We start from the raw sequence: 27,492 nt of genomic DNA, 5'->3' as shown, positions 1-27,492 counted from the left end.
GGCTATAGAATACAGTTTTGGGTTACACCCACCATGCTCTATGGGCAGAGGGTGCGAATAGTCTATTGACAACAATAGTCTAGTTTCTGGGAAATGACATGGAAGGCTATAGAATACAGTTTTGGGTTACACCCACCATGCTCTATGGGCAGAGGGTGCGAATAGTCTATTGACAACAATAGTCTAGTTTCTGGGAAATGACATGGAAGGCTATAGAATACAGTTTTTGGGTTACACCCACCATGATGAACTGATCTCAGCTGTCCTAACTAGGACAGATGCCCATCCTGGGAAGGGACCAGGAGATGGTGGCTGTCTGGTTGTCTGTCCCAACAGTGGCAACGCACAGGGTGCACACAACACGGAGCCACCACAGTCCTGCATCACACCCAGCCTTCACCAGATCTGCATCCCAACTCCTTGAGTTCCAGTGCTGGAGCTTCCCCAAAACCTCTACACACCCGGACCACCACGACACAACCCTTGCCACAGACTACAAACACAAGGACTCCTCCTTGGCCCTGCTCGGAAGTCACAAGTCAAAGGACACCTGGAAGCAGAACCAGCAGCTCCTTCAAAAATGATGCTGTTTAAGTCACCTTTTGGTAAGTACACAATTTTATTTCCCAGGGTAGTGTTCAGGTAACCTACACTTGAATAATCTTTGATTTTTTTGGGAAAATCAAGTTGTGGGGAAAGAACTGCCTTGTCAGTTATATTTCTGTGTATTTTTAAAGTAAGGTGACAAAAACTGGCTGATTCACAAACACAGAAAATATAAATATGGTTTGGTTTAAACCATATTAAACCAAATTAAAGGGATGCTGAGCTTATACCACTCAATTCTGTGTGAATCAGGTAAGGAAGCTCAATAATAACACCAGTTCCTGTAGAAAACATGTTGCCAAAAATGCTTTTTAGTGAAAAGTATTCATGGAATATGCCAAGTTGGAAGGGACCCACAAGGATCATCAAGTCCAACTCCTGGCCCTGCACAGGACCATCCCCAAGACTCACACTATGTGCCTGAGAGTATCACGCAAACACACCTTGAGCTCTGCCAGCCTTCGTGCTTTTCCCACTGCCCTGAGGAGCCTGGTCAGTGCCCAACCACCCTCTGGGGGAAGAACCTTTTCCTAATATCCAACTTAAACCTTCCCTGACACAACTCCAGGCCATTCCCTGGGTCCTGTCCCTGGTCCCCACAGAGCAGAGCTCAGTCCCTGCCCCTCCTCTTCCCCTCCCAAGGAAGTTGTAACTGCAGTGAGGTCTCCCCTCAGTCTCCTCTTCTCCAGCTGAACACACCAAGTGCCCTCAGTGTCCTCACATGGCTTCCCCTCAAGGCCCTTCCCCATCTTGGTTGCCCTCCTTTGAAAGAAACTTTTTCCCTCCACCTAAGCATCTGATTCTTATAAAAATGTCTTTCCCCAGCCCTCTGAGATGAAACAGCAGTGACCAAATATTTTTTGCTCCCTCTATTTTCCCATCAAAGAAAGCAGAGCCCAACCCATCGCAACAGGTATTTGAGCACCAGCTTTTCCAAGGCGCCACAGCAGCACCTCCAACCCAAAATCTCTTCCCTTTGGTTGCCCAAAACTTACTCCAAACTTTTTTAATACCTGCATAAAGCAGAGCCAGTCTAGCTAAGACACAAAATGAGCCTGTTAGGGGGTAGGACAAGGTGAGACTGTACCATCTGACTTTGGAGCCACTCGATCAGAGCCTCCGCCGTGGAGTCTGGGATCTGGCAGCGCAGTCCTTCTCTCTCATCCGCTTCCATCATCTCCAGCAATCCCCGCAAATCCTCCACCAGGTGCAGTGCCCGCAGACCCCCCATAAAGGGGGAGGTGGGGGACTGGCAGTCGAAGATGCCGTTGGAATATTCCAGAGCCTTGGAACCTGGAAGGAGCAAAACCACACGGTGTCAACACCAGGAAAGCGGGAAGGATGCTGGGAAATGGCAGTGGTTGTTCCTGATAGGAGTTTATTCCAGCCAAACTCAGCACTGGGCTGGATTCTGCCCACACATTTGTGAAAGCTCCAGCAGGAAGGAGGTGGGCTGATCCACAAGGGCTGGGAATGCCACAACCGTGCCCGTGGGTTTAAGGCTCCCCAGGATGTATCGGAAACAAAAGGTATGCTGGGGAGAACACACTCCCTGAGTCACCCTGTAGAGACTGAATGATCCCAGGCAGGCAGTGATGGTGTCCAGAGGAAACCATGCCCTGCATTTTTCATGTAGGAATATGTTATGCTGCTATAAGGAATTTCAATTTTTTAAAAGAATAAAGGAAAATACAAAGATAAATAAAAAGACCAAATCACTCCTCCATGGCAATAGATTTCAAACCCAGCAATTTGACATGGTAGCACTGACATCTGCATGTTAATAAAGAGAAAATTCTCTCATTTGCATAAACCCACAGTATGTATATTTGACCTACATTAGAAGTTGCTACATATTAAGTAAGAAGGGAAAGTATGAATTCAAGATTAAGGTTGATTTAAGTCAACCTAGCTAACTCCAACTATAATTCCAGTACACTGATTTTGTGACCTTAATTCTGTAATACCTCGGCACAATGAGATGTGTTCATGACAGACCTTCATTTGCACTGTCAACTTTTAGAAACTACAATGATATGCACCTCCATGAACTTTCATTCATTTCATCTGGCAAGCCACAAAAATCCAAGTATTTCGCTAAAGTCCCTTTAAAAAAAATAAGGAGAAAAAAAATCCCCACAACAGCACAGGAGCTGATACCCCTTTGTTATATTACTTTATAGGGCTGTCCAGAGACATGGGTAAATGAAGTCTGTGGTGACTTAAACATTCCAACATCACATTTTGTTTTTATATTAAGCCTCATCCTGCCATTACTAACTCAGGCTCTTGGAAACACAAATACTTGACTGGATCCAAATACCAGTGTCTACTTACAGAAATTACTAAAGTCACAGCTTATATGTATTTTTAGAGATCATTATGATCAAATTGAATCCCCTTAACATTTGTTCCTGCCATGTGTCCTTAAGATCTTCAGGAAAACTGCAGAGAAGAGTCGTTGTTCAAACAAACCATGCACTGTACGATTATTTTTTCCCTAAGGGGAATTATTTAAGTGGAACTATTAAAAACTTTATAACTGTGTTGCTATACTTGCAGAATTTTTTTTCAGTTAGGGTAGCTGTTTGCACAGCTCTGCTGGAACAGGATTAAACCATTAGATTCTTGTTGCTTTGCTCCTCTGTGTTGTGTACTTTATTTTCTAACTCACTAAAAAAGCAGAGGTTGTATTCTTTGTGATGCCTCTCCTAGGGGCACTTACAATTTACAGGTACTTATAAAAAATTCACATGTTCAAGGTAGGTCCAAGCCAAATATTTGGAGCCAAAGCATTCCAATTTTGAAAAAAAAAAAAGAAAAAGAAAATTCAAGTCATGTTTTAACTCTTCGGAGCTAAACCAATTACAAGCACATCCCATTCTCAGCCTGAAACTCTGTCCTCCTGAGAAGGGAGGACCCAAAAAGCAAAAGGAGCCAGCTGCCCCAAGTTTTTACCTGCTATGATGCCATCCATCTGCTCCAGAGCCGCAGCCAGCATGTCACTTGCATCACTCATCATCTTTTCTCTTCTCAGGAACAATCACCAGCTACACCATAAGGAGCAAGAAAACACCGGGTGCATGAGCCGGGTCCAAACTCTCAAGTCTGCAATTTAATCTGCAAAAGACAATTTCATTTCACTGTGTGTTCTCTGAATTCAGACATCGTTTGCTGACCAGCAGAAGACCAAGAGGTGTTCACCACCAGGCAGGAACTGGCACCAAGGAATCAAAGCTCCAACCTGATGACCCAGATGCTACTGTTGGTCAGCCCATGGCCTGCTCTGCCCACAGGTCCATGCCATTGAAATCCCACATGGCACTTCCAGGAGCTCACACAGGAGGCACTTCTGTCACTAAAAGGAAGCTGCATCTCAGCAATAAACCAAGTGTGTGCCTGCTATATTTTCCTCCCCAAGAGTTTGCAGGTATAGAAAAAGAGGATTCTGACCATTTGGTCAAGATTTCTGGATATCTGACAATCCAGAATTTCCAGGTATGCAACTATTTGCTTGTAGGCAGAATATCCCACATGGCCATGACTCAGTGGATTTAGTGTACAGGCAAAGAGTATCCTGCCAAGACGTTGCTCTGAGTTTAGCAGATTCACACTCTAACAATGATTGCATTTTTACCCTCAAACTCCTAAAAAGATTTTTACCTGATCTTACCCTCAAACTCCTAAAAGCCAGAGGTGGTCCCCAAAGGAGTATTTCCAGCAGAGTCTGGAAAAGCAAACATGCTGCTTGGGCAGGTGAACTAGACCTGAAATCCTGATGTGCTACAAGTTAAGCAGGTGCTTAGGAACTTGGCTGCAGTGGAGCTGCACAGGCCAGAGGAATTCCCAATCTCTCTATCCCGGCACAAGGGACACACAAACCACCAAAATAGCCCAGATTGCCTTGGCTTTCATCTAAGGCATGTGAGACTGTTCTGCCATAAATATAGTTAGGGAACAAAGCTAAAGAAACACCAGGAAGGAAAACTCGCTTTAACCTTTGCATGCCCTGCCATTTGGGTTTTGTATTAGGCCACACTGCTGCTGACATTTGCCCCAACATAAGCAATTAAGAAAGTTTTTCACAGCATCTCTGGCAGAAGTCCTGAAAAAGAGTCTACTAAAAAACAAAGCAAAACAAAAATTCATGGTATAAACTGAATTTTCCCTCTTGTGAGTCACCTTATTGGTTTGACCCAGCTGGGAAGTAGCTCTTATTGGAGGCTGCCAGCTGGCTTTTGCTGAAATGCTATTCTTAAAATGCCAACGAACATTTCATCTTCCATAACAACACTTTGATTACATGAAGTAGATCCAAACCCTAAGGTGACTTTTGAATGACAGCACAAAGGCTGCTGCATTTTTGGCAAAGGCCTTGCTTTGTTATTTAGTTGTCAGAGTCAGAAGGGCCAAGAGAATTGAAACAGTCAAAATACCTGTAAGTTAAGATGGTGCAAATCTTAAAAAATGCTGCAGCATTGTTACTGAAGACCTTCAGCCTTCAAGAAGGAAGCCTGATTTTAAACACAATGTAAACCTTCACCTTCAACCAGCACAATATACAGATCCTACAAGACATTTGGTTTAGTGCCTGATAAATATGAGCAGAAAATGCAGCTTTTGCAAATACATTCACTTCAACATTATTAAGACAGTCTGGTTTTTTCTGCTTTAGGATTTTCTGGCTCTGATAATCAGGTCCTGCTCAAATATGGGTGTCTGTAAAGGCAGAGTGTGAAGATCTGTGGTGGATTTCCCTCTGAGGGCGAAGGGCACATGGAAAGTCTGGGGCTGCTGCTGCCTCCAGGCAAAACACTGACTTCCTCACAGTTTTAAGTGAAGAAGGACCAACAGTGCAAAGCAACCACAAACCTGCAACAGTCAATTAATGTCTGGGAATCAGGAGTGCCCGCAATTTGCAGAAATACTTGATGGAGGAGTAAAGAAGGCAGAAACAGGTTCTTCTCACTGGTGCCCAGTGACATGACAAGAGGCAATGGGCACACAATAAACCTCAGGAAATTCCACTTAAGACTCAAAAAGGGGGAAGGAAAAAAAACTAAATAAAAAGAAACTATTTTTTAAAGTTTTGTTCCTGCAAGACTGGCAAGCACTGAAAAGGTTGCCCTTTTGAGTTCTCCATCCTTGGAGCCACTCACAGCCTGCCTGGATCCTGTGTGGTGCAGCCTACCCTGGGAATCCCTACTTTGGGCAGGGGAAGGGCTGGAGACCTCCAGTGGTGCCTTCCCACCTCACTATCAGTGTGTTCAGCGCAGGTCATGATCAAGCATTAAATACAGCATTAAATACTGAGGAGGCTGCTCAGGAAAAGCCTCCTGGAGGCTAAAAACACACAAAGGAACAGAGTGTTCCATAATCACAGGGCATCCCTGGCTTCTCATCTTCTGTCTAGGAAATACATGAGCTGGGGACAAGGAACTGCTAATTTACACTTGCATAATAAAGCCATGGCTCGTAGGCACCATCCTTGCACTTCATCCAGGCACAATCACCCCTCACGTTTCCAAAAAAAGCACTCCTTGCTTTTCCTAAACAAAGGGTTTGTCCATGGTTGCCAAAAACCATAGGACAGCTGTGCTGACGAGAGCAGCAGTGGCAGACAGTGGTGCCAAAAGGATCCAAGAGATCTCCAGCATCTATTCCACTCTTACCTGGCTCTACTTCCAAGGAAAGATACTTGTCAGTCTGCACAGAGCTTCCTCCACTGCTTCTGCCAAAGGAGCTATGCTGTTGAGAGCAATTTTAAGATAAAACTTACTGAAGCAAGTCCCTGCAAACACACCAATCTCCAAAAACCACTCACAGAGCATCTGTCAGCAGCCTGACCGAGTCTACAGCTGAGAAACTGGGAGAGGTGAAATGAGAAAGAACAAAAAGCCCCCAAGCCGAACAGCTGGAGATGATACAACAAAAAATCCCATTTCTCCGGTTATTTGGTCCTAAAGTGGTCATTGAAAATCAGCCTGGAACAGCACATACTGCTCTGGCCACCTTCCCAGCACAGTGCAGCCCATCCAGCAGTCAGGAAGTAAAATTGCTGTGATAGGAAAATAATGTTGGAAGAGTCCTTCCCTGGGAAAGGCATAGAATCATTTTGAGGCTTTGCACACCATTACCAGCACATGGATGGGCAGAGAGGAAATGGGACCTCGTAACCCAGCAGACCAAAGAACCAAACTGCAGAACACCAGAACAGACAACAAACTGCAGGAGGAAGAGGGTGAGAAGAGTGGGAGCAGAGGGAGACAAAGAAATGCAACTCATAAATCAGTGCACTACAGGAAAGAGGACAATAATAATTAAACACCAGTGGTTATTCCTTGTGCCTACTGAAGGACATCAAGGCTGCCTGTGACTTCCCAAACTTTGAGAGAAGCCTCAGCTGGTCACTAACACAGCACGGCTTTCCCCATATGTATGTTCCATTCTTTCCTCTTTATGGCTTTGGTCTAATACATATAAAACATAAGAGAACACTCAAGACTTCGGGTTGTTTTTTTTTTCTTGGCAGTGATTAAGGAAAACCACACAGGTAACATGAATGAAAATCCATCTTGGAGAAGTGCAGTGGAGCTCCTTAGGAAAATAAGGAATAGCTAATGATGACAAGCAGTTTAAATTCCCTTCATCCACAAAAGCAGGAAGGGAAAAAAAAAAAGAAAAGGGGGGGAATCATGATTTTAAGACAGATGGATCTAAGACACGGCAGATGGATGAGATATCAAGGTGCACAGAGGAGACAGATGCATGAAATCCACCCCTGGCACAACGTCATCGACAACACACCTGAGAGGGAAGTACTGACAGTGCCCTCCCTGTCCATCAAACCATTTCAAATAACTTCCTTGCTTTCCAAGAAAACAACACTTACCTTCCTGTGTGCACAACCAGTGCAAAAGATGGGGTGCGGGGGGTGTTTTTAGAGAGGCTGGTCCCCCTTGTAGAGCTCCCAGCTGAACACCTTGCTCGTGCCGACAAGAACTGCTTTGTCAAGGCTATATTTACAACCCACTATGAAAAAAATAAAATAAACCACAAATGCAGCTCTCTCCACTCTCAGTTAGGATTAATCTTATCACTAGCTGGCATTTCTACAGCATCCCTGGCCAAAGAGAAGATGTAATTTGGTCTTACTTGTTTAACATCCCTTCCTCTGGTTGGAAAGCACCAGCTGGTTGCTAGGGCTGTGCTGTTCACTTTTCAGTAGGTGGAGATTTTTTATTTTTATTTTTGAATGACATACAAACCCTCTGGCTACAGTGCTTGTGAAGACATTTTCTGAACAGCTCACAGAGAAAACAAAATGCTGCCCTGCAAATAAACACGAGGAAAGCCAGGGGAAAAAAACAAAAACAAAAAACAAGGGGCTTTGTGAATGGAACTGCAGTCTGTTGGATGCTGCCTGAATATGGATTTCAAAATCAGATATTTAATTAAGATGGCAGACTTCAAAAAGAAGAGGGAAAAAAAAAAGCACTTAAGCATTTTACATATGTAGGAAATGATAGTTTTCCCATCCAGAGGCTGCCTCTTCTCTAGATCAAACAACACACACAGAGGCATCGAGGGGCAACATCCTCAAGCCTATTTTTGTTGTTGTTTTGGGGGTGGTCTTATCCTGGATGTCCACCTGCAAAACGCACCAAGCTTTAAAACCCAGAGGTTCCCAGAGCTTGGGAGGATCAGCTGCCAGCAGGTTTGAAGGCCAAAGGACACACCGTGCCCTGGATGTGACCTCCCTGAGGAAGGGCAGGGGCTTCCCTTTTGTCCCACCCTCCTTCCTCTCTCTGCATATAGGCTGCAAATGCTCAGTGTTGGGAAATAAAGCATCAGCTCCAGGTTTTTGTTATGACATGATGCAGTAAGAGGGATGGTTTGAGTTTCCCAGCTCTCCCATTCACACGTAAAAGCTTCTTAAGCCAGGAAATTTTGATGTACAGAACTTAAAAATCTTGATTAGGGCTTGTTAGGGAGCGTTAAAAAAGGACCCCCAAGATCAGGCTATCACCCTCCACTCTACCATGAAAGTCAAACGAAAAAGCTAAGAAACTGTAGTCATCTTTCGTAGGGAGGGTTATCCTGTTCTATAGCAAAGTAAAACCCCAGATGCTGTCAAAATCGATGTCCTGCATTCTCAGTCCTACATCTATGAGATGACTGCAGGAGAGGTCTAAAGCAACTTCTGAATTCATCTTTCTTGCCTCACGACACTAAAACAATACACCCTTAGCAATTAATTTTTATAAAATAAAGTTCTACTTCATGAAGACAAATGTCATTTCAGACACATCTATTTGTCTTCTGGAAGGCAAGAAGAGAAACATAAACACAGAGAGGATTATTTGCAAAACACATTTCAATCAAAATTAAAAATTGTTTCAAATGAATTCAGTCTCAATCTCTGGTACAGTTTCTCATGGGATGTTTTGAAGATGCTCAACTATAGTGCTACCAGTCAGTAGCAGTTCAACACTTACTAATGAATATATTCAGATCATTTACACTAAGAGTCATTAACATTTCTTTTAATGTAAAACCAACTCCATTTCATTCCTTCCAGGTCTGAAAGAAGAAACTAAAAAAGAAAATGGATTCTTGTTGAACATATTGCATATCTTAATGGCAATAACATAGAGAAATATCTGAGCATGAGGCAGTGAGAGGAAACTAGTTAGGGCCCAGATGAGCTTTTGGCCGAGTAATTTAGACATTGCCCCCCTTTCCAGAGGTGTGGAGCAGCTACTCTCTGCTTGGTTCTTCCCAGCAGGTACCTGAGCTCTCAATCCAACAATGGCTTAACAGGCAGAGGCAGAAAGAGAGACCAGACACATCATCTGGCTGGTCCTTCCATGTCCAAGTGTTCCATTTTGGGAAGATGGCTACAAGGATCCCTGTCCCTGAAGCAGGAGCCCAGCAGTGCTGGGCTCAGCACCCTCCAAGAGCCCAACACTCAACCATGCAAAAAGGATAAACATTATTACAGATAAAACCAACCCAAATGTTGGCAAAGGCTCACTTTAAACTGATAATGTCTATTTATTTTTATATCCATAATAATTTTCTTTTTGAATTTGCTGAGCAGTGACATCAAAGCAATACCATTCTCCTATGACGCAGGACTGCAAAAAGGGCAACAAATGTCCCTTTGTTCCCTAAGTCCAGATCCTTTCTTTGTTCCCTGAATTTCATTATTTCTTTATTACACAACAAACATTATTTATTTCCTTTAACTGATAAAAATGAATGGAAGCACACTGAGGATAGAAGCCCATCCCACAGCATGTAAGAAACGCCTTGAGATAAAAGTTATCAGGCCACAGAAAGGACTTAAAAGTATTTTGAGAGCATAAAGCACAGAAGCCCTTCCAAGATGTAACTGTTTATACCTGGGAAAAACTTATTTCAAATCACACAGCAATTTTTACTACCAATCAGCTTCGTGCATTCTGCACTTTGCCTTAAAATTTGTTAAACACATTAGTCGTAAATCAAAAGCTAAGTCTTGCCAAGACAAGCATCCTTCAGATACTCTGACTGAGAAGCATACACAGCAAACAGCTTATATAAACACCCAAAGTCTCTGAGTCAAGGTTTATGGCTTACATTCGTCTCCCGTTACAAAGCAAACCCTTTATTTTGGTCTGCAGTACTGAAATCATTCTGCTTGCTTATCTCAGCCACCCTATTCTCCAGTAGCTCTTTTTTTTCTTCTTTTCATGTTGCAATTGAAAGGAATTTTCAAAACTTGACAGGTTGTGTTGTTTTGTGATGCACAAGTGGGCTCTGTGATTGCTGGATGGCAGGGATGCAGCTCCTTCCCTGTACAGTAGCCCTGTAATGCCAATACCTGCCTCCAAACCCTCCTCAGACTCACTTTCACTCTTTTCTCACAAGCATTTCAAGGTCAAATGGAGACTTGCAAAAATAAAAAACCCCACAGATACACTTCATTCAGGTCATTCCTGTGTCAAGGTTAACTATTTCATAATCTTCAACTACTGACTCACCTTATAGAGTCTGAGAAACAATACATTATTTTCTCACCTTTTGTTTGGGTCCTCTTATTAGAAACAATTGAGATATTCATTCCTCACTCCAAGACTTCTCATGCAAGCAAGGAAATGCCTCACATTCCCCAGGCAACATGTTACTGACACACTGTCATCGCAAAGGCTACAGAACAAAAGAGGCACTGTTAGGTGAGAGTCCAAAAGGTAATTCTTAAAAATAGGTTAAGAACCACCAAATCCTGAGCACTGAACTACATTTAGACACAATTTCATAGCTTGTGCCACTTTCTTTTAATGGACTGGGTCCAAGGGTCAAATTCACAAACCTCCAGATTTGAAAGGTTTTAGATTTTGGGCCTTCAAGTCTACGAGTTTCCAGATCCACCCTCTCAGTGTTGTCACTGCACAAGGCAAAAGTAGAGAGCACTCACCAGTAAATAAAATACATTCACCTTGAACAGTGTTTTAATAAAGGTCTGTAGAAAACAACAAAAAACCCAGTACCTTGTAATTTTGCAGCATCAACTGTTACATGTAGAAAATCTGTGTATACACTGCATCCTCCCCCTTCTATCTGCCTCAGATTTTGCTGTCTTAAGATCTACCTTTCAGGAGCAATATGTAAAAGAAGAGTGTGGTATCTGAAGCACATGCTCTGCGTGTGAGGATATTTTCATTTTTCAAAGACTTGTGTTCTCTGAGAACTTGAAGTTGCCAGAACCACCATTGCAACACCAACAATCCCCTGATATTCCATGATTTGCCAGCTCTGTCCTCTTGGCATTTTAAAAATTAGAAAGGGTAAAATTCAACATGGTTAAGGAATTTTTTTTTCCCCTCATAATGGAATGGGACTGAATTTTAAAGAGAAAAAAATATGGGGGGAAGTGAGAAACAATAATTGTAGGCCTATTTTCCCTCTGGTTTTCTCTTGTTCTCCTCAAAAGCTGGTGGACCTTTTCATCTTCTCCCAAACTAAAGCCCTCTGCCAATAACTCCTGCTTGAACTTTGCAAACAGCCTGTGTTTAGGGAGTACAACTGGGAATCCAAGTCCCTGGGACTCTCCAGTCCCTTGGGTAAGCACAGCCCCGAGACTCATAACCAGGTGTCATGGTTTGAGATGGCCCCCCCAGGAGTCGGGGGCTCAGAGGTGATTGGGTGCCAGGGCAGTGTTCCCTGGAGAGCCAGTCACTGTCCATGCTGTTCGCTTCTGCTAAAAATCATAATATACAGAGCCACCGGAAGCTGTTGGCAGTTCTCTGTTGGTGTCTGCTGCGTGTGGGTGGAGAAGGTGGAGAAGGTGGCTGGGCTCCTTCTTTCCCCCTCCGGGGGGAGAGGGGAGCCCTGCGGCCCCCCAACTCTGCCTAGGACAGAGTTAGAGGCAGCATTTAGAGTGAGTGTTTGTGAGGGACGCGACTCACAGCACCTGAGATAAGAGGAGAGAGGCAGGCCTTGCAGCCAAGCCCTCTTCCCCCCCCTTTCTGCAGTTAAACTGTGGAGGGGGGCCTTTTCTTTCCCTCCGCTGTAAAGTGGAGCAGAGCCAAGTGGACGGGCTGGTAATGAAACAGCTCGGCACTCGGGAGAAGAATCCCAGGCGAAACTGGAGACGGGCCAAGAGGCTCGGGAGTTGCCCTGCCGAGTTTGACCGGGGGCAGCCGAAAACTGACTTAGAGGAATGAAGATTCCAAACGCCTACTATGATAAGCTACACTACAGCAACAGCGAACCGAGGTATGAGACTGAGAGAGATCATACAGCAGAAATGACACACAGGACCGAGGAGAAAGGACTCAAAGCTACCTTCTTGGACTTCGTGAGGAGAAAGACTTTGGCAAACAGCTGAAGGTTGGTTGGGTGGGGGAGTGTTCAGGGGCCCCGAACACTCCCACGAGAGAGAGAGAGAGAGAGAGACTGCGTTACATATCAGCCTTGGAAGGCTTCTCCTGGACTAAAGTTAAAGGGAGGGGCTTAAAAGGACTGATAGAAATGTAATATATATATATATAGTTGCCTTTAGTTTGTATAGTATTTATTTGTGTAAATAAATGTATATACTTCCCCCTTCCCCTATAGAAGCCTCTGGCCTGAAAGTTTTCTCTTTGGTGTTGGGATAAATTGTGGGAAGGGGTGGGGGGAAGCCTGGAAATTGGATTCTGGATTTCTAATGTGGCTCAAACTGCCACACCAGGGATTTCAATAACACTGGAGCAAGCAAAGATTTTTTTAGTCTCTTTTTTTCCAGCCAGGGGACAGAGCGCTGTTGATTTTGGCTTGCTTTTTCAACACCCAACTTCCAGTGCTGAGAGACGAAGGTCAAAAGCCACATGTTATCAACTTGAGGAACCAAAAAGATGTCTTCTCCATCCCATCTCAACCTGTTTTTCTTTTTGTCAGACTCACACCTCCTCACCACCCCCTCGCAGAAAGATGTTTTCATGCCTTGGTGCCCTTTGTCCTCCAGCAGCACCCAAGGTTAAAAAACTCAGTGGAGCAGAGGCTGAGCTGTGCCTGGGGCTCAGAGGAGCTAACAAGACAAGGATATTAGTGCCAGGGGAATAGAAACAACCCTGGGGTGGACTGGAGGGTTCCATGGATAAGGATAATATGACCATGGCTGATACTGAAGGGTATCCACCACATGTTTAAGCCAGTCAGGTTTACAGACTCTCCAATTTTACCCCATAAACTCTCTAAAAACTCAATATCTTCCAGAGCAGTAATTCCACTGAGATATTAGTTTTTGTTCAGAAAGAAAAGCACATGGTTGCTGAAGGAAGTTTTGGGATCTACAAATGTCCTGAAAGTTTGAACACAGAAAGGTCCTTATTTGACATGAAACATAGTAAGGCATGGAAGGGAAGCAAGACATGGGAAAGCAGGATCACCTCACTTGGGGTTTTTTTAAGTCTGCAACAGAGGAAAAAAAAAAATCTCAGGCTGCTTAACTGTGTCACTCCCCTCAACCTACAGATCTAATTAAACTTTCAAAAACAATAAAAGTAATTTAATAATATTTTAATTGAAAGATGTTTTTATGACATAAAAAGACCAAAAGTAACCTCACTGTTGTTTCACAGTTGCACTGGGAAAAAGTGGTTCTTGTGTAACTTTATAGTTTTCTAACTTTCCAAAGTCCCACAGTAACAGATGATGGCAAGGGTGGAACAATATATGCAGGATTAAAAGCTCTGCCTAGCCCATTATTTATACATATCTAATTAGCCCCTCCTGCACACACATACCCCCTTGAGCACTAGGAACTGCTGATATAATTCCTGCAATTAAAACCTTTGATGCCAGAATCCTTCTTTGCCAAAAGGAAAAACAACAACCCCCCTCTTCCAGCACAGCTGGGCATGCTTGTACAGGAGTGGACGCCCAACCCTAAAAAAGGCTCAGATTCAAGAGCTGAACTCTCCCAAAGTTCAAGATATTTATTAGAACTTGTAATGCAGCACCAAGGACCACCGTGGACTCAACTCCAGCAGAGTGACTGATGCCAAGCAGAAGTTTGGGCAGTTTAACACACTTTGGGTTTGTTCAGCCATATCCAGGGATTTCTGCTGCTCATGGGATAACGGTAAGGAACAAGTCTCACTCTGTAGCAGACTTTTGCTTTGGAGACTTACAGCGTCAGGGACACTGGCAGGGCAGATAGAAGGTGAAGGATCACTTGCCTGCCATGGTGCGAAGTTAAAACTAGCACGGAACAGTTCAATGAATGCCAACACTCATCCTGGTTTGGATGAATTAATAACCCTCAGTATTTCCATATAAATCTTCCTCTGAACATATAATCTCAAGATAAAACTTCAAAAACCTTGAGGGATCAGATATACTTAAAACAGTTATATTTCTTTGAAGTACTTTCCCTTTGTACTTCAACCACACTTCAAAGTTTTCCTACTTACACACAAACCAAATGAGATGTCTGATGCTAAAAGAAGCAGACATTTAAAGTGTTTCACACTTTCCCAACCTTTGGGGGGCAGGGGGGCAAGACTCAGTGTTGTAGAAAGGTATATGTTAACTATACACCCATTTTCACTGTATCAGCTGGCCAAGGAGGAGTTCTTCATGTACCAAAGGTCAAACAGAAACAGGGCATCAGCTGAAAAAGGAAGGTCCTAGAACTTGTCCTCTACTACCATGCCAAAAAACCCCCACCAAAAAAAAAAACCAAAACAAACCCCTAAACACTCCACCCCAAATAACAGAGTTAAACAGAAATAATTAAACAAATCATTACATTTTCTAATCACCACCAGTTTCCTTCAAGCCACATGAACATCTGGGGTCAAATCCTTCATGGTATATATGGAGACCTGGAGATAAGTTTTACTTGTTCTCAAGCCCTAAAGAACTTTTAAAAATATTGATTCTTGGTTCACATATAAGAGAGCTATAAAAATAACTATTTTAAAACCTATTGCCTCTGTATTTCCCTTTTTGGGGCTGACTATTTTTCACGTGCTAACAGACCATTACTGGAGGGACTGTTTCTGGGGGGTTATATTTATCTCTCAATGACTACAGATTTTGTTTCCCTGGTTAAAGTTGGGAAGGGATCCTCCCTCAGAGGAGGATCTTACTCTGGTGCACATGAAAAAGCACTGAGACAAGTCTAGTCTGGGCTTGCAGAAGACACTGGTGATGCCAAGGCCTCAACCACGATGATCCTGCTGTTTAAAACGGGAAAAGTAAATCCCAAAATGGCACAAATGTTTACTTTGCATATACAACAGAACTACAGCTTCAGCCCTGTTTAGGAAAAGAAACATTCCTTATTGCAGCATGTAAATCATCACACATCTGCACACATAGCACAGCTCCTCTGGGGGACAGCTCACCATTTATTTAGCACTATATGGAAACAGCCTGCAGCAGAGGTGTTTGAACAGCTATGTGAGGCTGCCACTTCAGTCCCTGGACAGAAATGGGGACAGCTCTGGATCACAAATGCACTGAACTGCTCATAGAAAAACCCACTGCTGCACCCACCACTCCAGCAGGGCTGCAAAAACCCTACAAGCCAGCACCCTCCTTACAGTATGAAACTGCCACTTAGGTAGGTGGATTCAGCCACTCCAAGGATTTGCTGGTAGGATACAGCTACCATTGGTATTTTACTTCAGAGAGGTTCAGATCTTGCTGATAAACTCTTGGGTTTTTTCCAAATCAATTACTATCATAGAATCACAGAATGGATTGGGTTGGAAGGGACATTAAAGATCATCTCATTCCAACTCCCTGCCATGGGTAGGGACACCTTCCACTAGACCAGGTTGCTCAGAGCCCCATCTAACCTGGCCTTGGACACTTCCGGGGATGGGGCAACCTGTGCCAGGGCCTCCCCACCCTCACAGGGAAGAATTTCTTCCCAATATCCAATCTAAACCTACTGTCTGTCAGTGTGAAGCCATTCCCCCTTGTCCTGTCACTCTAGATCCCTGGAAATAGTCTCTCTCCATCTTCCTTTTGGGCTCCCTTAAGGTCCTGGAAGGCCACAATTAGGTCACCCCAAAGTCTTCTCTTCTCCAGGCTGAACAATCCCAACTCTCTCAGCCTTTCCTCACAGGAAAGGTGCTCTATTCCTTTGATCATCTTGGCGGCCTCCCCTGGACTAGTCAGACTACAAGGAAGCTCCAAGTGCTTAAATGCTACAACACTAGGACTTCTCTGAGACAAACTTCGAAGATCAGACACTCCAACTGTGTGCTCAAGTTGGCACAATTGGGTGTTCCTGTAATTCCCCCCACACTTGACACAATCACGGAATATTCTGACTTGGAAGGGACCCACAAAGCTCATTGGGTCCAACTCCTCTATTTCATTAACCACAGTTTCCCCCCATTGGAAAATGCATTACCTCAAAAAGTTACTGAAGGTTAGAAATTTAAAACAAGGGTTTCTTTCTACTTGTCTGAGTGTAGGATTTATTGCAATACAATCTGAGTGGAAAATACAGGTGGGTAATATTAAACTTGTTGCCTTAAAATACAAGTTTAATAGAAGTGTCAAAGTAGTGCTTTCCAAAATGAAACAGCAACATGCTCTACACAACTAATCCTGCTGTTAGAGACCTTACCCAACAGATTATCTTTTGATCTCCCAACTTTTCTTACTCCGTTTTTTAAGCTAAAGTAAAGAAGCTTTGCAGAAGCCCAACTCCTTGATTTTGCGAGGTGAGAGAAAAAGAAAATAACCAGAATAATTTCAACTCTATTAAAAAAATTTTAAAAGCATGGTATACGTGGTAGATCCTTGGGAAAGCCGCTGTTTTCTCTTTTTTCATCAATTTTGGTACATTTTTGGACGTAAGTCCATCTGGCCATAAATATAACAATGTATAACAGTAATCATGACCCCAGTTTATCTAAATTCTGATTCAACATCCAACATTAAAACAAAAGGTTGCACAAGTACATTTAGAAAAAAGGAGGGAAAAAAATGCCAGGAATATCTCTCTACGTGGTAACAAGCACATCTCTGGCAGTGGAGGTATCAGAGTTATGCAGTTAGCTTTTGGGGATTTGCTTTTTGCCCTTCTGACAGTTCCAAATAGCAAGCTCTTCTTTCCTGCAAATGTCTCAAGGATCATAAATGCATTCAGGTCTCTCCTAATATTTTAATGAAATATCAGTTCCTGCTCCTGCACTCGACTTGCAGGCGAAATCTGCCGTTTTAAGGGGATAATCTTAAGCAGCTTTCTGAGAAATGTCAAGAATACTAAATTGCCATTTCTGTGCTCTGGTTTGGGGTTTTTTGTTTGTTTTTTTTCCCCTCTCCTCTCTCTTAATATTCTATTTAAATTATCTTTAAAAAGAAAGTGGAGCTCTACCCAAGATGAAGTAATGTGATGTGCTGTATTTTACTGAAGCAGTACTGTCAGCTGATTAAATACTTCCAAACAGTAGGGGTTTAATTCCCTCTGCTGCATTATTGTGTCTCAGTATCAATGAGCTGATGTTGTCACACTCTTGACCTTTCTGTGCCCATTTCAAAGCTTCTGCAGACCTACTTTTACGTTACTCAGGCAAAAGTTGCTTATGATTTATGAAAATGTCTTTGTTTAAGGAAAAGAAACTTTAACTGCTGTTTCTACCCTGAAATACCAACCCTGTCCTCTGTCCTGGAGAGCATTCCCAGTTTTGGCCACCCTCTTCCAACTCAGTACTCTGGAGAACAGTCCCCAAATCCTGCATCCTGTGTTGATGCCACTGTGGCAATGGTGTGACTTTGGAAAGATACCACCGGCATTTGGGGCTTCTTTGCAGAGGCTGACTTTGTCTATGTTCCCTTGTGGTTTATAATCAGGTAGGACTACAGTGCTTATGCTGCCTACACTGCCTACCTCTCCTGGTACTCCAGCAGTGTGGTCCAAGGCAGGAAATTTCCATCTTAGGTGGGGTCAACAATTCTGGACCTCTACACAGCAGTCTGCCAACTCCATGCTGTGAGAGAGACACTATTTTCCTAATTCCAGCTACCAAACTCGAGAACTCAATGAAGACAGACATAAAGGTGAAATAAACTGGGCATTAAATCAAAAGACACAGTTTAGCTAAACCAGTCCCCCTGAAGGGCTTAGGTTAAAAGTTGCTCACCTGAGCTGGGACTCCTGTTCCTCTGGGGCCTTCAGGGCTGTTTGAATGGGTTAGCAGAGCATGTGTTCAACTACCTGTGTGAAATTCTCATCTGTGGAAACATCTCACTCAGGGGAACTTCGCACCAGGAGGGAAAAAGACAGTGCTCCATGTGGAGATAGCATCCAGGTTTCTCTAGGAGCAGTGTGGAGCTGCACTTAAACCATGCTCAGTGCAGGTGGATATTCAACTTGTGACTGAGCAACTGTTATCAATAACCAATGCTACACCCCCCTGCAGATTTCAAACAACTGAACTGCAAATCCTTTACAACTGGGGGAGAGGAGAATCCGGTGTTTGTTCTCACCACACTAGAATATACTGGTGCTGTTCTGAAGTCAGAAAATACCAAGTAACAACAAAAATGGAGAAACACATTCAGCCTGTGTGTCAGAACACACATGGCACCACAAGACAAGGACGTCTCTGGTATCTCTGCATCAGCAGCCTGTTCCTTGGAAGTTTCTTGTCCAAGAACTGTAACCCAGCCTGGTACTCCTTTGCTTGCAAGATCTGACAAGCTCCCAAGACACTGGCGTGGCTGCAGGCCAGCAACTCTGTGCTCCAAAGAGCCCCATGCAAATGTCTGATGAGGGGAACATGACCACACACATCTCTCCTGCTGTAACGCCAGCAAGGCTCCAAACTCACTCTGGATAACATAGGAGATCGGAACTCAGCCGTATGTCAGCGCTCCATGGCGCAGATCAGGGCTGTCACAACACACCGTAAATTATACACAGCACACACCCTTAATAACACAACCCTCAGAAGTGCCTGCATGTTTTGTGGCAGCAGGAATTAACAGATGTTGACAACTGATCAGATAGCAGAGGCATTCAGGGAGACAGATGCAGGCCATAACTGCTGTTTGCTGTGTACCTACACGGCTCCTTGCTGTCACAACTGACTGCACTCACAGTCCTTCTGATGCAACAATGTCGAGGGGCTTCTCTTCCCCATCCTCCCAACAGGCAGCTACTCCAGCAGCTCAAAGCAGAGCTGTCCTTGCCTTTAGTGACAGGGGATTATCACTGGTTGACAACAACCCATGGAATAGGGAAGCACACCTTAATATCACACCAAGAAACTGCCTGGCAGACATCTGACCTAGAGGAGCACTTGCAGGAGCCACCCAGGGCACACAATACCACAGCTGCAAATAAGGTCCCTACAGGAAATTCTAAGACAGGCTATAAAGGAGCAGGAACACACAGGTGAAGGCAAGGCTGGCTACTCTAAATATTCACAGGATGCAAAGGTGTTACATTTATACACCACACACCCTGTTGATAAAACAAATATGAGAAGAGAAGGTCTCATGGAGACCTCAGAGCACCTTCCAGTATCTGAAGGGGTCTACAAGGAAGATGGAGAGGGACTGTTCATCAGGAACTGTGGTGACAGGACAAGGGGGAATGACTTCAAATTGACAGACAGTAGGTTTAGATTGGATATTAGAGAGAAATTCTTCCCTGGGAGGGTGGCGAGGCCCTGGCACAGATTGCCCAGAGAAGCTGTGGCTGCCCCACCCCTGGAATTGTGCAAGGCCAGGTTGGATGGGGCTCTGAGCAACCTGGGCTAGTGGAAGGTGTCCCTGCCCATGGCAGGGGGTTAGAATAAGATGATCTTTAATGTCCCTTCCAACCCAAACCATTCTATAAATTCCATTAGTGTCCAAATCAGCAAGGGAAGAATAAACACTATCCCATTGTTGTACCAAGAAGGACAGGGTGGGAAAGGGAAAAGGGAAACGGGAAAAGGAGCAATTGTGGAAATCTGTGCTGAGGTCTTGACCAAAAGCAACCAAATCCACGAAGAGGTTCCTGTGAGCACTTGTAAGATGGGAGTTTGCTCCATTGCCAGACTATTCTGGGGCTGAAACACTGACGGACAACAATGCTCTTCCCCAGAAAGAGGTGTGGCATCTCCCACCTCTCAGATTTTCACCTCCTGCTGGGAGCTGGGAACAGACGCAAAGGGAACCAGAGTTGCCCTCAGCTCGGTTTTGGTTTTCCCAGCAACCTGATGGGGTACTCCACCCTATTTCCTGCCCCCACATGGACAGAGAGGGTTGTTTGCTGCCCAGATGGCAGAACCAGGACGCTGCTTCACCGCTGCCCTCACCTGGAGTCCCTCAGGCACTGCAACAGCCAGGGCACACCAAGCCTCGGTCACTGGGCATCCAGTCAAGAGGGCACAGCAGCCAAAAAACCCCTGGCACTGGGCCCTGGGAGTGCAGCCAGCAATGGCTGCCCAGGCCCACAGCAGAGCCGAACTCTCCAAATATTTGGAACAGCTCCTTATCAGCAAAGCAGCTTTACACCAGCTCAGCATTTCACAGTGTTTATAATGTGGTCCCCTTAAATTGGATTGACAGCTGAGCAGAGCCACAGCCTGAAACAGTCTCTCTGTCAGCACAGGAGCTCTGCAGCAAGACCCACCCAGCCTGAGATCAGAAAGCTGTACAAGCCCACATTTGATGTCAAGCATGCTTTTTTAATGCCACTGAAACCAATGATACTGGGAACATGTTTAGCACTGACATAAGTGACCAAAACAGGACCTCAAAATACAGATCCTGCCAGGTTTGTGTGACCTGTGGGTGCTTTCAGTAGTATCAGCCCTCTGTGTAAGGTCCACAGTGAAACACCAGCTCTCCTCACCTTGACTGACTTCGGACCATCAGCAGCCAGACATTTCTGCCACAGACAGAACATGAGCAACTCTCCACAAACATCCTGATCCTTGTGGCTACAACCTTCCCTCCTTCTCCACTTAGAGGTAGTACCAGAACCCACTCCAGTGGCAGTGGGGGTGTAGGGGTGTGTTTGGGCCCGGGGAAACACTGAAGTTGCAAAACTCACATCAAGTCTGCAACGAAGACATGTTCTCTTCCAATATGGGTCTTGCTGCAGATCACTCTGGTTCAGTGTCACACCATCATCATGGTGACACCAACATCAACAGGACAAGCTGGGGAAAGCCTCCACCGAAGCAACTGGGAGTTTGGGACAAAGTTCACCCACCTGTCCAGCACACAAACAGCACCTCAGCTAAAAGTTAACAGCCTTTGCCACCCATGGTGAGGGGCAAAACAAACACCGGCCACTCAGTCACCAGCCTGCAGGGAGAGGCTGCAGTATTAGCATCGTTAGTTTATCACGTACTGACTAATATTAGCTACTGATGCTCTTATGACTATTAATTTCATTGCTGTTATTTAAGAACAGTTGCTAAGAAAAGGAACCTCCTCCAGGTGTGGGACTGTTGGCTTGGTTAAGCAAGGAAGCTGTTTCAGACTTCCAAGCTCTTGGATGATGCCCACCTGCCACAGCAAGAATGATTCTGCTCCCAAAATGCACATCTTGGCCTTGGCAGTGCTGCTCACTGGAGATCTCAAGAGGAACAACTTCATCTCCCTCAAACCAGGGGATGGGGCAGGGGGGATAAGCTGAAATTCCCACTGCTTTCTCTACCTCCAATTGGTGTGCGCTGATCTACTCAGGGTGAGGAAAGAAGGGTGTTTCCCAACCTGTACCTCAGTACAGGTATTCCAGAGGAGAATCAGGCAATCATTGTGCTATCCCCTAAGGAAACAGATGGAATTCTCTGGCCTTACCATTACACTAAAAACTACATTGGATTTGCTCTCCCCTCATAAGGTAAGGCTATTTCCTATTTTCTTACAGTAACTCAGATTTGTCTGTGTCCTATTTTTTGTTTCTAAATTGAGAATATTGCTCATTACCAGATTATATGGCATTTATTCTGAAGAGCAAGAGCTACTGATACAGCTAAAAATTCAATATAAACACCCTGTGGATGTAAGCCATGACATTTATATACCGGATTAATAAGCACTAAGAGGAATTTCCGGTGTAGGGCACATGACCCTCCCTTCATTTCAAAGGCAATTATTTTAATACCATGATTTCCAAGTGTGACATGTCCTTGAAAACACTGGTAGACAGTGTTTTTTTAGCAAAAAAGCTCTCAAATCCTGAAGGGACAATTGCAGGTGCATCTCTGGTTTTGAGATAAGAGAACATCTAGAGTGTATGGGCTTGGCCAGCAGATAAGCAGATAAACATCAATTTAATGCAATATGGATCTGAGCCTCCCTGGGACAAACAGGAAAGCCTGGGGAGATTGGACACAGAGCTCCTTGCCTTTCACACCTTGTCACCTAACTACTTGGTATTTTCCAGATACATCAGTCTGGAAGCTACTGCCTTGTGAAGTTCAGAGGGCCAGCTTGCAGCTTTAATCACGCAGGAGAACCCAGCCAGGTTCCCTGGTTATCACTTGTCAAACTTGGTCAGGGTCATCTCAGCCTCTCAAAAACAGGAGAAAAGGGTAACCTGCCAATTTGAAGTGAGGACAGCTGAAAAAACAACAGCTGGTTTTCCACTCAAGACTAGAAGTTCTCAGCAATGACAGTGGTAAAAAAACAAAGTCCCTCTGGGTAAGAGCCATCCACTCACCTGGGCTATCACCTGCCAGCCCAGGGATGCCCCAGCTGGTCCCACGTACCTGCTGCCATCCTGCCCAACACACCTTCCTCCTGAACGTGCTGATTTTGCCTGGGATAGAGTTAATTTCCTTCAGAGAAGCTGGTATGGGCTACTACAGTCTGGATTGGTGCTGGAACCAGCATTGATAACACAGGGATGTTTCAGTTCTTGCTGAGCAGGGCTCACACAGTGTCAAGGCTGGTTCTGTTCCTCACCCCAACCCACCAGCAAGGGGCTGAGGATGCACAGGGAGTTGGGAGGGGACACAGCCAGGACAAGCTGACCCCAACAGGCCAAAGGGACATTCCATACCATATGGCATCACAATCAGTATATAGAGTGCGTGGGGGGGGGAGGGAGGGAAGGGGAGACATTTGGAGTGATGGTGTTTGCCTTCCTGAGTTAGCGTTACATATCATGGAGCCCGGCTTTCCTGGCTGAACACCTGCCTGCCCATGGGAAGTGGGGAATGAATTCCTTGTTTTGCTTTACCTATCAAACTGCCTTAATCTCAATTCACAAGTTTTTCCACTTTTTTTCCCACTTTTACTGTTCTGATTCTCTCCCTGATCCCACTGGTGAGGGCGTGGGGCCGAGGTGTGAGCTGGGCTTAAACCACGGCACTGAAACATCAGCTGATGTAGCTTCCCTTAAATGTCCACACATACAGCTTAAATCTGCAATCAAAGATCACCCCCTGTCCTGCTGATCCTAGCCTTTCCCAAACCCACACTGAATCCCAGAGTCATGTTACTATAAACATACTACACCAAGTAAAACTATAAAAGAGGAGGCAACAAGAAGCCCGGCTACCATACCAGGTTTACACCTGAGGGTGTGGGGATATAGAAGCTGGGCAGGCAGGTTTAACAAGGAAGGTGCAAATTTAAGATCTTCAAGCAGAAAAATACTTAGGTTATTTCAGAATGCAATTTCTTAGTCACACCAATAAAACCGGGAGGGTAACAATCAAGTTCACCATGGAGAACCACACCGGCTCAAGTACCATCCCAGTACTTGCCCCGATCACCTTCTGGCTGCCACTTGCCACTTTTTCCCTCCTTCCTTTCACGCTGATGTCCCCTCTCCCACCACCCTTTTCCCTCTCCTGAGACTTCCCTACTCTTGAGTGCCCATGGAGTTTGTGATTTGTGATCAACCTGCAACACATAACAGCTCCTCCCTTCTCTTTGCTGCTTGCAAACAGTTATGAGGAAGCATGAAAAAACATTAATCCCAAACAACCCTGCCCTCTGTTCTCATGCTTGGCACAACTGCAGCCACAAAAAGGTGATGGCAGAAAAAGTCCTCTTTCATCTTGGGACTGCTGTGTCGGATTTTGGGTCGATGGTGCTCCAAGGAATATCTAACTCAAGGCTCTGCTGAGCAATTCTTCCCACAGCTGAGAATTTCCCTGAGTTTTGATGAGGAGGAAAAGGAGAAGGAAGAGGTATGCAAATAGTCAGGTAGCTCCCTCCTTCTCTTAATTTCAAATACCTAAGTAACAACACCTAGAGATACTAAAGCATCTCAGCAAAATTCCTTGGTCAGGGCATCAGCAATTACAAAACACAAAATTAACAAAATAAACACAATAGAACAGCCTGAGGGGAACTGCAGCTCCCCACATGCTGAGCTGCTGACATTTCTTGTAAGCAGCTGAAATCAAAGTCTAGTGAGAGAAGCTGTTAGATGACAAAGGAGAGACACAAAGACCCCACCTCAAGCATTGATTCCCTGCAAAGTCCTTCATATCACTGCTGCAAGGTCCAGGTCCCAACTCAGCCTTGAGGGCCTCCCAAGCCCAGCGACAGAAAAACATCCAGATTCATGAAAAGCCACACTCAGATCCTTAAGAAGTCAGCTCACAAGTAACAAATGACAAATATCAGATACATAAGAGATGCAAGGAAAATGAAAATAAAAATACTGGTTGCGGTACCTTGGTGCTGCTGTCCATTGTTGAAGGTCTCATCTAAGGCACCAGGATATCTGTCCCACCCATCAAAAACTAAATATAATCTTGGAGCTAAATCTTGAGCCCCTAAAAAAGGCTCTGCAAAATTTTGCATCCCCTAAAAAGAGCACATGGCTGGAGACAGCTGCTTTCTCCACCACCTTCACCAGCAGGGCATGCCCAGAATAAAGCTGTGTTATAAGCCATGCAAAGCTTTTGCCTGAAAGTTTATCAAACAAGGCATCTGAAGCCAGTCAGAAGGTGGCCAGGGAACCTCTGAGAGCCCGCAGAGAAACAGCAAGGAGATTTTCTAAAGAAAGATGAAGAAATTCTCCTTGTGATTTCCATGCTCCTCTGCACCAAGCACATTACCTGTTCTCCCCAAGAGGACTAAACTGTCTTAACACTGCCCAGTGCTCCAAAGCACCTTTATAAAAAGCTAGAATTCCTGAAAATAAAGAAGTTTTAACTAACTTTGAACAAGTAGCCAACAAAACTGTTACCATGACTTCCTTTGTAACACACAATTCCAGTTTACTGTTCACTGCCTCCAGCACTCACCTTTTCTATGCAGCATCGATATGTCTGGGGGTCTTGTCAGCTAATTAAGCAGATGTAAAATCAAGTCTAGTGCAGTTGTATCAAATTATTTCTGCAAATGACAATTCCAGACACCACTCTGAGCCAACAACTTCCACTACAGCCCATGAGGGGGAAAAAAAAAAATCTTAGTGTAGCATGTGGTGGATGAGACAAGAGGGATTAGTTTCTATACCTAAACACAGTTCCCACTTTGGGATGACTCACTTTTCCCATCTTAGTCTCAGACGGAAAACAAGACAGAGAAACAGTATTTCCAAATACACCAGAAAAGGTTTTCCCAGCTTCTGGTTTGAGAGGAAAGAGGAGGGAAGGAGCAGAGAGATCCCCTGGACAGCAGTGAGCAACAAACCCAAACCCACTTACGCTTTATAAACTTCAGACAATTCCTCCAAACACACACGGAGAAGTGACATCAGTAAGTCAGAAAACTTATTTAGAAAAAAAATCACCAAAAACCAACAACAATAAACACAAATAAATAGCTAACAAGGTTAGGAAAGACCATTACAGATAAAAAGCTCTCCCTTTCCTTTTGTGTCGACCTGAATCAAATTTCCTTTTGCTCTAGTACAAATTAGAGAGCTGGGAACTTAAATTGATTTTGTTTCTCTTTTCCTGGCCTAAGCTCACTTGACTTCTTGTTCACTTTCCCTATCTGTAAAACAGGGGAAATAATAATGAGAAACTACCACACAGTGTTATAGAAATTATTCAATTCATAGCTGTATAGTTCTTTGAAGATGTGATGTGCCAAGTATTATTACTAGATGAAGAAATGATATATTTTCTCCCCCAAGCTATAGAGAGGAAGAAAAAAGCCATGCAAACAGCAAATTGTGTTCCTAACGAGATGCTACACTCAAAAAGTGGGACATCTTTAAACAGATTGGACAATCTCCTTCTTATTATTCCCAATACATAAACCTCACAGGATTACAAATGCAAGCAAAGAAACTTATCATTTGACAAGCTTCCTGCAGACAAAAGAAGCTTGTCTAAATAAACAGGGAAAATGTACATTTTCAGTCTTGAAGAGAGGAAAAAGGATTTTTTAAAGAAGTAAGGGAAGAAATTAAATCAGATTTGCAAGCTTTGTGTGAGGGATGAATTTCTGTTTTCTGAATATAAAGCAGTTGCCAGGACTGGGAAAGTCAATAAAATCAGGAGAATTGGATGGGAGGGACACAGGGAAAGGTCACATGCAAGATAAACAGGGCAGCAGGGTAACTATTTACAGATAAACACATAAATCTCTGCAGGCAGGGGAGATGTGTGTTAGAGAGCCCCCATCAGCGCTGTGGGTGAGCAGAACCTTAACTACATGTTAAGTTACATTAACATCACCCAGAACCACAACACAGAATATGTGAAGAGCAAAAGTACAATAACATTCTGTTTTCTTGCAAACAACATTATTTCCTCTGGAAAGAAAGGGAGGGAAAAGACACCAGAGAAATCCCCAGCACTGCCTGCCTGGAGACCCCACTGTGCCCCAACCACCTCCCACCAACATGCAGAGCAGCCACAGGCTCTGGGGAAGTGTTTGGAATTAGTGCTATTTTGGGCACATTTTAGTTTAGCACAACTATTAAAAGGCCAGGAAAAGCCATGTGTGGGCTGGGCCCGGCAGGACAAACCATCAAGTGCTAATAAATGCAATATACAGAAGCAGCCTTGTACTTCTTTCCCTCCTGTATTCAACGTGACCTTGACGGGAGGGAAAAAAACCAACAAATCCTAATTTTTGCCTTTTGCACACAGGCACTGTAAAAGGGTGGACTGGAGTTCAGGCTGTTATTTCAGTGCTGCATGTGATGCTCTGCCTCAGCTTTGGACACCACAACTCAAAGCATTCCCAAGAGCTGGTAGAGCAAGGTAAAGACATATCTGAAAACCTGTGTGGATTTTGCTAGGAAAGAGCAGGAAGTATGACTGGATCTGGCTACATAGACTCAGCCAGGTTCCTATGTCTTCATGGCACCACACTAAAGCAGCTGTCTCTGCTAAGGCTTATTTTCAAAGCCTCATTTAGCCTTTCTGGATTATTTATACATGCTGCCTTCCTGTGGGCCATGGTTGAACTGTCAGTATCATGGTTAACGTGGTAGGGAACAATGGGATAGAGAATCTG

The 27,492-nt window shown here is 44.3% G+C and overlaps 1 protein-coding gene across 8 annotated transcripts in view; it reads right to left on the bottom strand.

Annotated features, from left to right (window-relative positions):
- PPFIBP1 (PPFIA binding protein 1) overlaps positions 1-27,492 on the bottom strand; it is a 101,299-nt gene that overhangs the window by 48,091 nt on the left and 25,716 nt on the right. For all 8 annotated transcript variants that reach the window (XM_018083656.2, XM_018083658.2, XM_018083655.2 and 5 more), the window contains 2 exons: positions 3,565-3,726; positions 1,694-1,899 (listed from right to left, as the gene is read on the bottom strand). In XM_018083656.2, coding sequence (XP_017939145.1) covers positions 1,694-1,899; positions 3,565-3,628 — 270 coding nt within the window. In that variant the 5' untranslated portion in view covers positions 3,629-3,726. The remainder of the gene's footprint in view (positions 1-1,693; positions 1,900-3,564; positions 3,727-27,492) is intronic.

The sequence above is a fragment of the Manacus vitellinus genome, unplaced genomic scaffold (assembly GCF_001715985.3).
Source record: "Manacus vitellinus isolate BGI_N305 unplaced genomic scaffold, ASM171598v3 scaffold_66_pilon, whole genome shotgun sequence".
Lineage (NCBI taxonomy): Eukaryota > Metazoa > Chordata > Aves > Passeriformes > Pipridae > Manacus > Manacus vitellinus.
This window is presented reverse-complemented; position numbering and strand designations above follow the sequence as displayed.